This window comes from Cyprinus carpio, chromosome B19 (genome assembly GCF_018340385.1).
Source record: "Cyprinus carpio isolate SPL01 chromosome B19, ASM1834038v1, whole genome shotgun sequence".
Lineage (NCBI taxonomy): Eukaryota > Metazoa > Chordata > Actinopteri > Cypriniformes > Cyprinidae > Cyprinus > Cyprinus carpio.
In genome coordinates this window covers 14178061-14193490 of record NC_056615.1, presented here as the reverse complement: position 1 = coordinate 14193490, position 15430 = coordinate 14178061, and the positions used below count along the sequence as shown (strand labels likewise).

Below are 15430 nucleotides of genomic sequence, written 5' to 3'. Positions count from 1 at the left end.
TTTTTTAGACACACGTTTTTCTCTTTTTTGCCGTTACTTTAATCGCTGGTCCTTTAATACATACACCAACACATTTTTCAGAGATACATCTCAAATGGCTTAAAATCCTTTAAAGTTTCATAAGGAAGAGCAACAACCAATTATATTTACATGCATCAATATAATATTACATGTGATGCAAATGTCAAAATGTATTATTTTGCATTATGCATTATGGTAGAAGTATTTTCAGGTCATAACATAGTACTGTGCAAGGAACTCCATGAAAATGTCATTATTCTTCAAAAACTTGCCCCTCTAATTCTAATGTGTGTGAAAAGAAATATAAGCTGTTGGTTGAGTCATGCATTTCCAACACTGTATATATATATATATATATATATATATATATATATATATATATATATATATATATATATATATATATATATATATATATATATATATAAATAAAAAAAAGCATTATTGGAGTTTGTTTTACAATAAGACTCAGATCTTTAACTTCAAAATGTTATGTTTAATTTAATATATTACTTGCTGTTTCTTTCAATTAAAAGGATACCTATTATGCTACTTTTTTTCAATATGTAATGTAAATCTCAGATGTCCCCAGAATGTGTCTGAGAAGTTTCAGCTCAAAATACCCCACAGATGATTTATTATATCATTTTGAAAATGCCTATTTTGAGTGGAAGCAAAAACACGCTGTTTCCGTGCATGTCTCTTTAAATGCAAATGACCTGCTGCTCCCCGCCCCCTTTTCCAGAATAGGGCAGTGCCTTTACAGCAGCTTCCTCAGGATACTCTGCCAAAAAACATTTGTTTAGTTTTTATTATCATGTCTATTGCGCTGAAATCATGTGTTTTAAAGCCACATCAGTTTAAACTTAGTACAGAGAAAGCGGCTGTCACACGGCATGTAAGTACTAAACTTAGTTCTCTTTCATGTTTATTGCGCTTAAACTGTCAAAAAGTTTATGTTAGAAACACACATGAGTTACAAAAACAGTCAGTTATGTCTGTTTGGGTCGGTAGATGCACCAGGGACATGATTATAGCACTTAAAACATTTAACCTGCTGCATTAGTATGTGGTCAATATTCACATATACACAAACAACGAGAACACATTTCTTAGTTCAGCACGACAGCTCATGAAGCTCTATTCATTAATGTGCAGCCTTATCTTGAAGTTTGTAACCTTCATTCATTCTTTAGATTAGACTGAGCTCAAAAATGCCTCATAAGTGTCAGGTCTCATCCTCAATGAATCTGAAAACTGCTATATGTGCGGCCTTCCTTTTTAGCTACATCAATGTAGCTTCCCTGCTGTCTTAATGAACAGAATCAATCAAACGTTCCTATGTTTGGAACTTTCATTGACAAAACTCCGCACGCAGTCCTCGCTTGAGATTCAGTTCTCAAAATGTGGCATCATCAGAGATGCCACAGATAACAGTTTGTGCATATTTACTATTCAGGAGGCTGGCATTTCAGAATATGACAGCTTGATAGCACAGAATAAGAAAGACAGCAAGACAGCTCAGAAGATAATTGCTAAATCTATTAATATAACTAGGGGTGGGAAGAAAGAACCGATTCTCTTTCAAAATCTATTTTTAAAAGAATACAGGTTTCAAAGGGATTTCATAATGATCGGTTCCATTAACTATTCAGCAGCGCACAATACTGCTACTGAATCTATAGTGTGATTGTATACAGCACGACAGGTTCAGTGCAATTCCTGAATAATGTGCTTGCGTGCTGATTCTTTTTAAAGACTTTTATTGAAACTAGGGTTGTGATGATGAGGAAATTTTCCCACCGGTTAATCGACGTGTGCCAACACAGATAATACCGGTATAACTGTGGGGACGGGGGCGTTGCCTCTTTTCCTTGCTTTCCTTTGCTTTTAAATAGCTTGTAATAGCGGCAATTCAGCGTAAAGCAATTGATCACTTTTAGTTTGTTTGAATTTTCCTTCTTGTCCTCGCTTTTAAATAGCTTGTAATGTTTAAATAACAATAATGTTCGAATTAGCGGCAATCTGGTGTCAACTGCTTGAATGCAACAACAAAATACAACATCAAACTCACTTCAGCCTATATATTAAACATAGAACTTTTATTAACAAAACAAATAAAAATACACTATGCTATAGGGCAGGCTATGCCTAATATAAAATAACAAATAACTTACATAAAGTTTAAATAGGTATACAAAATAAGTAAACATGTATAATATATAACCAAATAAATAAGAAACGTAGATCGTTCATTAGCAAAACGAACAAGAAAGCTTTGAGGCATGGCATACACCTTGATGTCAAATAAAATAAATAAATTACACAAAGTTTAAAAAAAGTAAAAAACAAGCAAACACTGTGGAACCAATTAAATAAGAAACAAATGTTTAATAAAAAATAAACAAAAAACTTCCAAAATCACCTTAGATAAACAGCAAAAGACAAAAGGCTTTTCAAAATATTGCAAACAGGTGCTTTTGCATTTCATTTCGAAACTAAATCATCCGCCATTGTCTTGTCCGTCTCACCTCACTCTTGTCAGTCACTCTTCTCAATGGAGAAATGAAATCTGATCTGTGATGTGACTGTCATTCGGCACGCTGCACTGAGCTGCCGTGTTCAGTTTTTAATTGTATTGTCTGTTCTTTTATTGAACTAAATGATTTTTATTACTATAAAAAAAAATCAAAAAGACGGTGGGGGTCGGTGGGCAAGTGATATAACAGGTGTTGGGGCTTAATAACGGTATCACAGTTAACACCATCTCTAATTGAAACCATGCAAAAAAAAAAAAAAAAAAAAAAAAAAAAAAATTAACTTTAACCTGTTGCAAATGGAGAAATGCATGGAGAAAATTATATTCCTGAAGCGAAATGCCACATCACATGGACTCCTATTTATCAGACTTAATTTTTGTCCATGTAAGAACACCAAACATTGGGAATTATGACTGCTAATTCCTGAACAAATGACTCTTATCAGCTGGTTCCTTTTAGTAAATTAAAAACATATAGCACTATTAGTCTGATTTCCAATCAAATGATTCTCATGAACTGGTGCTGTTTAAGTAATCAGAATCATACAGCACCAACAGCATAGTCCAATTCTCAAATCAATTGCTCTTATAAGCTGTTTCTTTTTAATAAATCAAAAGCAGTGCATGGTCAGTCAATAATAGTCTGATTTTTTTTTTTACTGAATCAAAAACATACAGTACAAGCACTGCCATTTCCAATCACGTGACTCTTATGAGTAGGTTATTTTTTCTAAATTAAATGTTTAAACTAGAAACATAAATTGCTACATACTATACCATTAAGAAACTGTAATGTTTAAGAGTTTTAGCAAAACCAAAAACATACAGAATGAACAGTATAGTCAGATTCCCAGATGAATGACTCTTATGAGCTTCTCTTTTTTTAAGTGAATCAAAATCAGCACCAATAAATGTAGTTCAAATAAATAACTCTTACGGTTTTTGCTAGTGAACCAAAAACATTCAGAGCCAAAAGCGTAGTCCGATTCCAAAATGAACAACTATTATGAGCTGTTTCTTTTTAGACTAACTTACTAAACCAAGTTATCAGTCATGCTCACACACAATCAGAATAGTTAAGAGGAATCAGACTCCACAAAAAACCACCTTGAACTATTAAAAATGCACTTATTTTCCAATGCACATCCTGTTAAACAATTATAAATGGGAGTATTTGATGCATAGTACTGAGATACATGAGGATAACCTTTTGTAGAGATGGACATCAGGGTTAGAGGTGGAGAGGGAGGTAAAGAGAAGCTGATGGGATTGGCACACTCTCATGAAGTACTCATGTTCGGCTGCAAGGTCAATAACCACTATGGCCCATCGAGAGCTCTCCAAAATACGAGTGTGAGGGATACATTCAACTACACTGATGGTAAATAACACTGATACTCAGCTGTGACATAACTTTCAGAGAGTGTGCAATTTGTAATATTTGTTATACCTTTGTTGATGTTCACAAACAGGGCCTTTCACATTTCTGTTCATCTACCTCAACGCTGAGTATGGAGAGCACAGGAGATCTCTGAAGGGATGGGATAATGATAGTTTCATGTAAAATTCATGTAGTGCTCTGCATTATGATGTGCCCTTTGGAGCGTTCCAGTTACACTGCATTTTAATTCCCACGCTGTGGTTCAAAGTTCAGGACTGAAGTGATTGTCATTAGCATACCTCTCGTCGTGTTTACTTTAAGACGACTAGACACTCAGAAGAGTTTGAGAGCCGGAAGGATGATGCATTGTCCACAGTGCTCAAGACAAATTCATCTGCAATATTTGCCTTGCTGTGAGATGAGAAGAAAGACAAAATCTAGGAAAATCTGTCTTGGGGCAAAACCCAGATACAGGATTCATTTTCTCTCCCCTCCGGAGGTTCAAAGGGCCACCGTATCCAGAACGGAAACTGAAATGAGCAACGCTGCATCTGACTGAGAAAATACTGTTGTCATTTTTAGCATATGTTTCAAAGCAACGTCTCAGAGAAGGAAAATCAAAAGATTTTATCAGCTGAGCAGACACCTCAGGCAGCGTCAACCCGTGTCTGAGTGTTAAAGGCATAGCACATGTTGCTAAAATATGTATATGGCCCACACAAGCAATCACATTACAGCATGATCTGTCAGGATGCCACTTATGAGATCAAAAACAAAGTTTGGGAGGAATGGATGAAAAATACAGCCAATATTATGAAATATATAATATAAAACAGCTGGTTAAAACCAAACTTTTCAGCAGCCATTACTCCAGTCTTTAATGTCACATAATCTTTCAGAAATCATTCCAATATGCTGATTTGCTGCTCAAAAAACAATATGATCAAAGTTGAAAAGTGTTGTACTGCTTAAATTTTTTGTGGAAACAGTGATACTTTTTTCAGGATTCCTTAAAGTTAAAAAAAAAAAAAAAAAAAATATTATCTGAAATTGAATTTTTGTAACAATGATAAAGTTCTCAGTGTTGCTTTTGATCCATTTAATGCATCATTGCTGAATTAAAAAAATTATAATAATTTCTTAAACAAAAAAATCTTAGTAACCCCAAAATTTGGAACAGTAGTGTATAAACACTCAAGAGGGGCAAAACAAAGCTTCCTTTCCAAATCATTCACTTACTTGGCATTAATGCTAAGCGCATTGAGTTCTGTGCAAACATCTGTTGATCGTACCAGCTGAACTTGAACATAAGGGCTATGTCTTTCCTCAGATCAGCAGATATAGCAATATTCCCTTCTGACACTCAAATATAGTAGAGCCAGGTGCAGCTAAGTCTACGCCAACTATTTGAGCTCTGTGCCAATAGTAGGTTGTAGAAAGACTTCACACACTTCAACTCTAGATGTGGAATAAGATGTGCATATTAATTACAGAGAAGTGAAACCAGGGCTATTACTCTTAAAATGTTTTGAAAGTGAATTGAGAAAATGTTAAACAAACAGGAAAAATGGGGTGGGGGAAAAAAATCTATTTTACATAAACTGAATAGCAAAAACCTGTTAATGTGTCAATGACATCAAAAAAGTTTAAAGCATGTGCCAAGTTCCTACAAATATGCAACAAGGATGCATTAAACTGGTCAAAAAGGTTTCTATTTTAAATAAATGCTCTTATTTTCCACAATAAATATTAATCAGCACAACTGTTCACAGCATAATAATAATAAATGTTCCTTGAGCATCAAATCAGCATATTAACATGATTTGTCAAGGATCATGTGATACTGAAGACTGGAGTAACGGCTGCTGAAAATTCAGCTTTGCTTCACAGGAATAAATGTTCTTCATAGAATGGGTTTGAATTGCATTTTTAATTTACTTTTGAATAAAGAAATAAATTCCGACTCAATTCATATTCAAAGAGTGTCATGTCACTGACCCACTATAGGAATATAAAAGAAAAGAAAATACAATTTTACAGAAATTAATATTTCAGTTTAATATAAGAATAGTTATTGGGAGTCAAAGAGAAAATGAAATAATCATTATCGGTAATGCTCCATCTACTGGATGAGCTTAATATTATTTCTCAATGACATAATCTCCCACTTGCAATATCATACGGTAATAAAATGACCCAGAAAAGATGACTGCAACTTTGTTTGTGATCTGAAGGTTCAGTGCTTCTATACAAATGCAAATGAGAATTTTAGTATCCAGGCTGAAGATGTAGTGAGACCGCATTTTGTGGTAAGCAGCTGTAAGGTGCTTGGCAGAGACTCCACTTTTTTTCTGTTAACTCAAATTAATTGCTTCATGATTTGCTCATGAATGAAATCGCCTGCCACGTTCACTGCGCAATACGCTTCTCTCGCTACAGCTAGACAAATATACGTCATTTCCAAAGGCAGGAATCTAACCTATTTTACGCCTGTCTAGAGCACAATGAGAATGTAATCAATGAATGATTTCATGCTCAAGCAGTGCATTTGGTTCACAGTGACTTTTGGAAGTGACCTCTGTGTGTGTTGGCATCTGATTTTCTCAGGAGGTATGGGGGAATGGATGGAGAATGGGCGTACCGTGCAAAGGTCCTTGTACTGCATCTTCTGAAACTTGGTGTCGGCGTTGCCGGCGCACAACTCTACGTATCCCAGCACCACCTGGAAGACAGTGTTGTGGATGGCCTGGGTGAAGTGCATGTGCAGTTGATCCATGGCCGTCTGGGAGAAAGAGGAAAAACAGGAATGACAGAGTAACACTGGATCATCTGTAGGAAGAGTTATTTTTTGAGAGCAGTTTTATATAGCATATTCACAAAGGCATCAACGAAAAAAAGAAAAATCTATATTATAACCTGCAAATCTTTTTTTGCATAGAGCAAAATGATATTTTTAAAGTGAACATCTCTGTATGTTTAAAACCTGCTGTATTGACTGTATTGACCTTTCTCCAAAGAACTGCTTTGAAGCTAGCAGCTTTTCTTCTCACAACCATTAGATGCTTTCACAGTCAAAAAAAAAAAAAAAATCTAGCAATGGGGTTGTATCCTACAAAGCAACACATAAATAATAAAAAAAAACACAAAACACAGTAAATAAATAAAAAAAACCAAGCTACTTTAAAAAGTGTCCATGCACATTTTTTAATAAACAACCACTAAACTGCCTTTAAACAGCCAGATTTTTCCTTTATTATTATTTTTATCTTGTTTACCACTAAAAATATTGATAGTACATGCTGTATTCTAAGAACAAGACTAATTTACTTGAGGTGTGAAATTATATAATAACTTGCTTCAAGTAATTTTATAGATTTCATATATATGTTATTTTGGACTTTCTGTTCATCAAAGAATCCTAAAGGAGAAAAAAAAACATCACAGTTCAAACAACAACCCTAAGCAGTTTATTATTAAAATTTATCTTGAGCACCAAATCAGTATATTAGAATGATTTCTGAAGAATCATGTGACTCTGAAGACTACAGAGTAAAGCTGCTTAAAATTCAGCTTGCCATCACATGAATAAATTACAATTTAAAATATATTAGAACACAGTTATCTTAAATTTCACAATATTGCTGTTTACTATATTTTTATATATCAAATAAATGCACCCTTGGTGAGCATTAAAAAAATCTTACTCTAAACTTTTAAATGGTATATATTCCCATACTGGACAAAATATTGTTATATTTACGCTTTGTTTGTGTTAAACGCCATTCCAGCTTCCGTGGCTATTTTCATGGAGAGAAATATTATGGCTGAATTTATCATGTTTTACAATGTATTTTTGCTGAAAACTCCAAAACTGTATTTGATTTGACTGTTAAAAACCTCAGAGTATGTAAAAGAATAATAAAAGCATTCTCTGAAATCAAGTCTTATAAGTGTACTTTGTTCTATGGATGTTCAGATATTTTTTTACTAGAAACTAAAAGAAAATTACAGAATGAATCCCTGCCAAAGCAGATCTGTTTGAAGGTAAAACTTCTGGGTAACAGTGGACCTGGCTCAAACTCTCACAGGAGATGAATCCTTACCCAACTACATACTGAAACTCAGAATGGTCCCAATGGAAAAGAAAGAGCTTTGCTACAACTTAATTATGCTTCTTCCCTCTCGCTTTCACTGCTTCCTTCTTCCTTCAGCCATGAGCGCATCCCTCCCTCGGCTTTGGCTGAATTCAATCAATTAAAAAAGGCTATCAGGATATTTGCCTTCTCCTGCAGGCCAATGTGTTCAAAAGCAGATAGGTGGAAATATTCAAAAATATTCAAACATATTTAAATGAAAATTATGGAGATGATGGAGTCAACAACTTTTTCTGCATTTTTTTTTTCTGTGAGGGAAATAAAAAAAATAAAAGGAAAACATCAAACCGTAATAACATAACTAAAAGAGAAATGTGATGGAAATTTTAATTGTGCGGAGAAAAACGAGCAGTTACATCCATTAGATAGATTTAAAAAACAAGAAAAACAGAGAAGATGAAAAGATGGAGAATTAGATGTGCAGTCATTAGGCTAATTGCTGAGTTCATGGAACAGAGACTGAAAGAACAGCACATCTTTAGAGGCACAAACAACAGTTTTAGCGAATGACGTACAAACTGAAGTAAGGTTTGTGTTTGATTTGTTTTAAACTTTGAAGCTAGATGGTCAGTAAATATCTAGCTAAAAGCACGTGGGAACTTTTTGGTCAGACCTATGATGAAATATCCATCTTTAGAGTTGTGAAAATGGATTTCTATGAGAAAATGCATTTGAAATAATGGCAAAGACTACAGAGTGCATTGCAAAAGTGCATACCCTATACACAAAGCATAGAAAGTTGGAAAGATTCAGCTGATAAGGCAGCAACTAATGTTAGTGTCTCAGTTTAATAATATTTTTTGCTTTTTAAAAGATTTAAAAAATTGAAAAGACAAGTCAAAAAATAATTTATTAATTTTAATTTAATTTTTTTTAATTAAGTCAAATGATTAAACTTCTGTTTTAAAAAAACATAAAATAACCACATAAATACAGATATTTAAATAACATTAAAAAATAACATACAAATGTATGAATGCATATTAATGCTATACAGGTGTCTACAGTAACTGCATGTAGCTTTTTAAATCAGAAAATGTAAAATGACTAAATTATAAATAATAGTTAAAAAACAAAAGCACAAACTGTGTTAACCTTTGTAAGGTATAACTTTCTACATGCATTCTAAACATATTAACATTACTGTCTTCATGGATGTATTTTTACATATCTATAAACATTTCTGTATTATCTGACCTGCAAAGTACGACCCACATGAATTCTGAAATTACCTTAAACTTACTCAACATACTGCAGAATGATGCATTTCCAATATCATTTATGGATTTCAATGCATGGATTGCTCCTGACAACACTTAGCATCTAAGCCAAGGTCCAAAATTAACACTAACCAAGTGCCAAATGAGAGTAAATTCGGCACTAGTGAGCAGTGATGGGAACAACGTCATTATAAAAAAAAAATGGCAAAACTAACTGCGTTACTTTTTTTCAGTAACTAGTAATCAAACAAATTACCGTCTCCCCCATTACCGTTACTGACAATAAAATGCACCGTTACTATGATAAAGCTCACTGAAGCAGTTCTCACCCAAGTAGGCTCTCTCTCAGCCAAAGGACCTGCAAAGTTTTTTCTCTAGTGTGTGTTGGGGGGGGGGGGCAACCACATAACTGATGATGATTGGCTTAGGTAGAGTAAATTCCCATCATTTGCCAACCAGAGGAAGAGTAGTGTGGGTGTTCACACACAAGCACATGCACAGTCACACACCAACAACCAGGAGTCAGAGCAATGGCAAGTCCAATGAGTTCAAAGGTAGCATTCGCAAACTGGAAGTATAAGCACTACTTTTCCCTCGTTAAGGTGAAAGGCAAGAATGTTTATGTACAGTAGTTGTGGTCTGTGCAATAAATATTAAAAGTTCTATTGTGTTTTATTGTTTCACTACAGTAATGATAATATTTACAATAATTTGCTAGGTCACACTGTCCCACAGCAACATTAAAATAGTGTAGATTAGATTATTTTTATTATAATAATTTATTCTATTTAGTGTCCATTTCATTCATTTAACATATTTAATATTGGGGGCTTCCAAGTTATTTGACATATTTGATTTCTTTTTTTAAGTAACACAATAGTTACTTTTTCCTGGTAATTAGTTATTTTTTATAATGATGTAACTCAGTTACTGTTTGTGAGAAGTAACTAGTAACTATAACTTATTACTTTTTTAAAGTAACATGCCCAACACTGCTAGTGAGTATGTGAAAAGGTGTAACACACCAGATTATCAAATCTAGTGTGTTATATATAATTACACAACAGTTCTTTCTGGGCCTTGAATCTGATTGGCTGATAAGAGTGTTATATTATAACAGATCATGACAGATGCCCAAATCCACTATAATTTAAAAAATAATACTGTTTTTATGTCTCAGAATACATAAAACTTTAGTAGGTGGAGGGGTGATTCCTGCCTTCTTTTTTTGTCCTTTGCAGCTCGTTATATTTATTTTAAAATAACTTTTACATTTTAAAGGATTTCAACTTTTCAACGATGTTTGATTTAAGACCTTCATTTTTAGATTAAAACCGACAAAATCCATCCATGAATAGTTCGTTAAAAATAACATTTTAATTAAAATGATTGCACTTTCTTTCGTTTGGTTGGTGAGCACAAGCTTTACTTAAATGACTTTGAATTAATAACACGAAACAGTTACGCACTGAAGAAACCTCTCAAACACATTAAACCACACAAGCAATCTGTCAAAGCACCTGAAACTGTCGGCAACCACACGAAATGCAGTACTAAGTGAACTATTTTCATAATCAATTTTTATTTATTTTATCAATTACTTGTTGCAGTGGTACAGTTCTCAAAAGCTTGTTTTTCATAACTATTCCCTGCAAGGATTTGATCATGCATCCTAATTAAGTGTCCTGAATCACCTAATAATCTCTTCAGCCAGGGAATGACCCTCTAGGCGGTCTCCAGAGAGCCGACTCTTAAAATCAGAATCTGTTTCAAGGGTTACGTATGAATCACACATCTTGGAGTCGGTCCTTCAGTAATTATGGGTTGATCGGCTTAAACACCCTCACTCAGTAACCACAGATGAAACTCCCATAGTCTGGTCTGCAGACGGCAAATAAATTAAGTTCTTAGAGGTGTGTGTGTGTGTGTGTGTGTGTGAGTGAGTGAACGTATCTGAATAAACACAGCGCAGCTGCCCTCTACCCGAGAGGCTTTGGTGATCAAAGTGAAACGAGGAAGGCTCTTTCAGATGAGACAGGGGACATCTCAGGACGCACATACTTGCATACTTAAACACATTCAGGATGATGGACAAACGCATACAAAGAAATGCTTACAGACACAAAAAGAACACACTTTTTGGATAGGATTAGATTTTCTAGTGATTGTGAGTTGTTGAATTGACAGTAAACAATACTTTAATATAAAAAAATATCTATATTAATTACATAAATAATGTCTTGATAGCACTATTTATACAGTGAATATATTTGAATTAACTCATTTTGAATTAAAATTAAATCAAATTTTTACATGCATTTTCTGTGATGTCTATGCTGAATTTGGGTAGCTATTATGTCACATGATCCTTCAGAAGTAACTCTAATATGCTGATTTGATGCTCAAGAAACATTTTATTATCAATGTTAAAGGGGTCATATGATGTTGCTAATAAGAACATTATTTTGTGTATTTGGTGTAATGAAATGTGTTTATGCGGTTTAAGGTTAAAAAAAAAAACATTATTTTCCACATATTGTTTCTCGTCTATGCCCCGCCTTCTGAAACGCATCGATGTTTACAAGGCTTATCTCTCTGAAAAGCGAGGTGTGCTGTGATTGGCCAGCTATCCAGCACATTGTGATTGGCCGAATGCCTCAGCGTGAGATGTAAATGTTATGCCTCTTAACAAGCCAAACAAAGTAGTTTCGCTTTCACAGTGAAACACACAGCTTCTATACGACATGGCAGCGGCATCAACACCAATACTACAACGAGAATAAAAGGTACGCCTTCTTTCTTTGCGTGAACATCTGTGCAGCGTTATGCAAATCTTCCCACATACTGACGCAGATATGTGGGGGCGTGTTAGAACGAGCCGTTTCGGGGGCCGTGGACGAGTGTTAACTTTTATAAAGAATATCTCTTTGGATTTTTAGACTTTAGTCTTTGCAACTTCACAGATCTTCTTTATTCACCAAGAGCTTGTAACACTCCAAAGAGAAAGGAAAATTTGAAATCCCATCATATGACCCCTTTAAAAATAGAGCTTAATAGGGGTGTGATGAGACACTTGAGACACGAGACTGGGTTCACAAGAATGAAACTAGATTTTTAGACTTTTTTAAAGAAATTCTCAATGATGAAATACATAGGCAAAAATAGTATTTTATTCAACTGAAAAACACAAAATGCAAAAAAATGTAGGTGCATTTTGAAATCAACTTGTATTTTATGAAATTAAACATCTATTTTAATAATTTTATGCAGTAATAAACAACATGTAAACACTGCAGGTTTTGCCACAAACTCAACTGACAGGCAAGTAATTGCACAAAAACTATAAATAGTATAAATAAAAATAAATAACACAAATATCCCTTTAAAGTGGAAGTGAAGCAGTCACTCAAGTTTATTATTTAGTAAACTGATTTCCACTTTAATAAAAAAAATATATATAATAAACACGATTAATATATCCATTTAAAAGAATAAAGCAGTTGTTCCCAAACTGGGGGGCGCAGTATAGTTAGGGCCCAATGGAATCCATTTAATTTTTTCCTAAATTTTGTTTGATTTTTCTCAAAATTCAATTTTTTGCATTTTAATTGTTCTGTATTTTTATTTTTTATTTTAATTTTTAAAATTAAAATTAACTCCTTTTTAATAGTTAAATTACATTTATGTCTAATTAATTAAAATCATGAAATGTATACATTTTCACATCAATTTATTAAAAGGTAAACAAAAATTAAATGTTTAGGGAAATATGAAATGTATTATTTTTTCCTCACTATATTATTTATATTTTTATTGTTACAAAATTCTGTGTTTTAGCATGTCTAATTATTTTAATGTATAAACTTAAATGATTTAATATTATTTTTTATGTTTGTTTTCATTTGGAAGTAGTAGTAGGCTATGAATATTCTACTGAAAAATAGTACCAGACTTTTATTTTGACAGGTTGCCATGATATGACTATAGACTGTACAAAAACATGGACGTAGTGTCCGTGACTTCAACCGTAGATTCCTGAAGAGCGTTTTTGAAGCGCAAAGTGATCGGAGCAGGCCGTCGCCATCTTCACGGCACGTCACCGCGCGACTCTCCCGGATAATCGAAATTGGGCAAAAAGGCGGGATCTGGTTCCTGAAGCCACACCCACCTAGCTTGATGGCAGTGTCAGCAGCGGCAATCCACCTGTCACTCAAGTGGCCACTCCCTTAATTATGCAGAACTTTAAGGCTTAATATTATTTAAACAGATTAGTTATAAAAAAAAAAATCACCCCCTCACAGTTGTCATGAAGGGCAAAATTAGCAATATAAACGGTAAAATGCTCATGAAGTGACTCTCAGAGCAGTTTTGGAGATGTTGTTCATGTGTTTCTGTCCTCATTTATTGAGACGACAGATGCTGAAATCACCACGAGAGTCAGGCGCGCTTCTGTAAGTAGTAAGTTAAATGAAACATGCGCCATTCATTAATAGAGACACGCAGAACTTGCAGGATTCATATTTAAATCAACTTTTGCGGCTTTATATTTACAGATACATATCATGATTTGATTTAAGTTAATTACCTACTTTTGACTGATTAATTAATTCAAAGTTTGACAAATTCCGTGACATTCCGCGTTAAACTGTGAATTCTGTTTTTATGACTGGATAAAGACTACACTGCGTATTTTTACCACTTATCATGCGTCCCCTTGCCTGATGTGAACATAAAAAAATCTTACATACCACCACTGGTGAATGGGCCAGTGTAATGGAAAAATATTTGAACCACTGATCTATTATAGATCAGTGATTTGAACAGTCTGGGCGAAGATACTGTCAGTCAGATCTCACGAGACACATCGGATCTCGTCACACCCCTAGAGCTTAATAAGTTTTTTGCAACTGTGATACTTTAAGGACTCTTTGATGAATAAAAATGTATTTAAAATAATAAAATTTATTTTGATCAATTTAATGTTAAATATTAATGTTTAAAAACATTCTTTCTGACCCCAAACTTCTGAAAGCATTTATATTCTATATACATTAAATTAAATTAAATTAAATTTATGCATTTAGCAGACGCTTTTATCCAAAGCGACTTACAGTGCATTCAGGCTATCAATTTTTACCTATCATATATACATATATAACTATATTATACATATTTGTACTGCTACAGTTGCTATAAGGAGCAGTGCATGATCAGACTACCTTTTATTTTTTTAACAATCGATGTAATGCCAGCAATATTGGAACTTTTTTTATCCAGAATGTTGGCAAAAAGGTCTAAATTCATAATGAAAGTGCACCAGGCAGCACAAGAACAAATTTTGCTTGAGTTAGTTATCAAGTTCAAAATAACTGAGGAAAAACATAGTGAAAAAATAATAGTTAGCTGAAAAACAGAAGGTGATTTGCTCCATACATTTAGTTTTTTGAGGCTGTGTGAGAAACACACAGACAAGTTCAATGCAGATGATGTACACACACATACCATCATTAAAAAAAAAAAAAAAAAAAAAATTCATATCAACTATTGTACAAATACACACTTTAAATTGCATGTGTTTGACAGAGCTATAGCCTTGAGTGCTGTGAGCTGATGATCTCCATCTGAACAAAGTTTTAATTATTTTCTAACAGTTTTCTAACCTGTCCTTATTTTTTCACTTTATCCAGTCATCTCACAAACACGTGCAACCATACGTGCTTAATACTGTAGATCTGTAGATCAATGTCAGAGCAACAATAGTGGGAGATTTCTACCTGAACATCATTTTATAAGGGGATGGAGAAGGCACCCCCGCAGGGGCAGGAGTCAGCTTATAATAAAACCAACAATGAGATATTTTTCCCAGGTTCTGCTTTCAATCACAGCTTTGCTTTCTTCTGGAAAAGAAAGGTGGAATACAACACAGTGTGCTTTTTCTTTTGGCAAATCCTGTGCCAGGTATGAATCATCTTCCCATTTTGGGGAGAAAAAAAAAAAAAAAAAGGAGTAAAGTGGCTCGGAGAGGGAAGACAGAGTCAAGAAATACTGAATAAAGCTGCGATGACTACGCCAATGATTTTATCTAGGCGAATATTTGTGATAACTGTGATTATTG

At 34.0% G+C, this 15430-nt stretch overlaps 1 protein-coding gene across 1 annotated transcript in view; it reads right to left on the bottom strand.

The window, feature by feature from the left end:
- The window catches only part of LOC109110952 (syndetin-like), a 75903-nt gene that overhangs the window by 27374 nt on the left and 33099 nt on the right, over positions 1–15430 (bottom strand). Inside the window, exon 12 of the mRNA XM_042745444.1 lies at positions 6583–6723. Coding sequence (XP_042601378.1) covers positions 6583–6723 — 141 coding nt within the window. The remainder of the gene's footprint in view (positions 1–6582; positions 6724–15430) is intronic.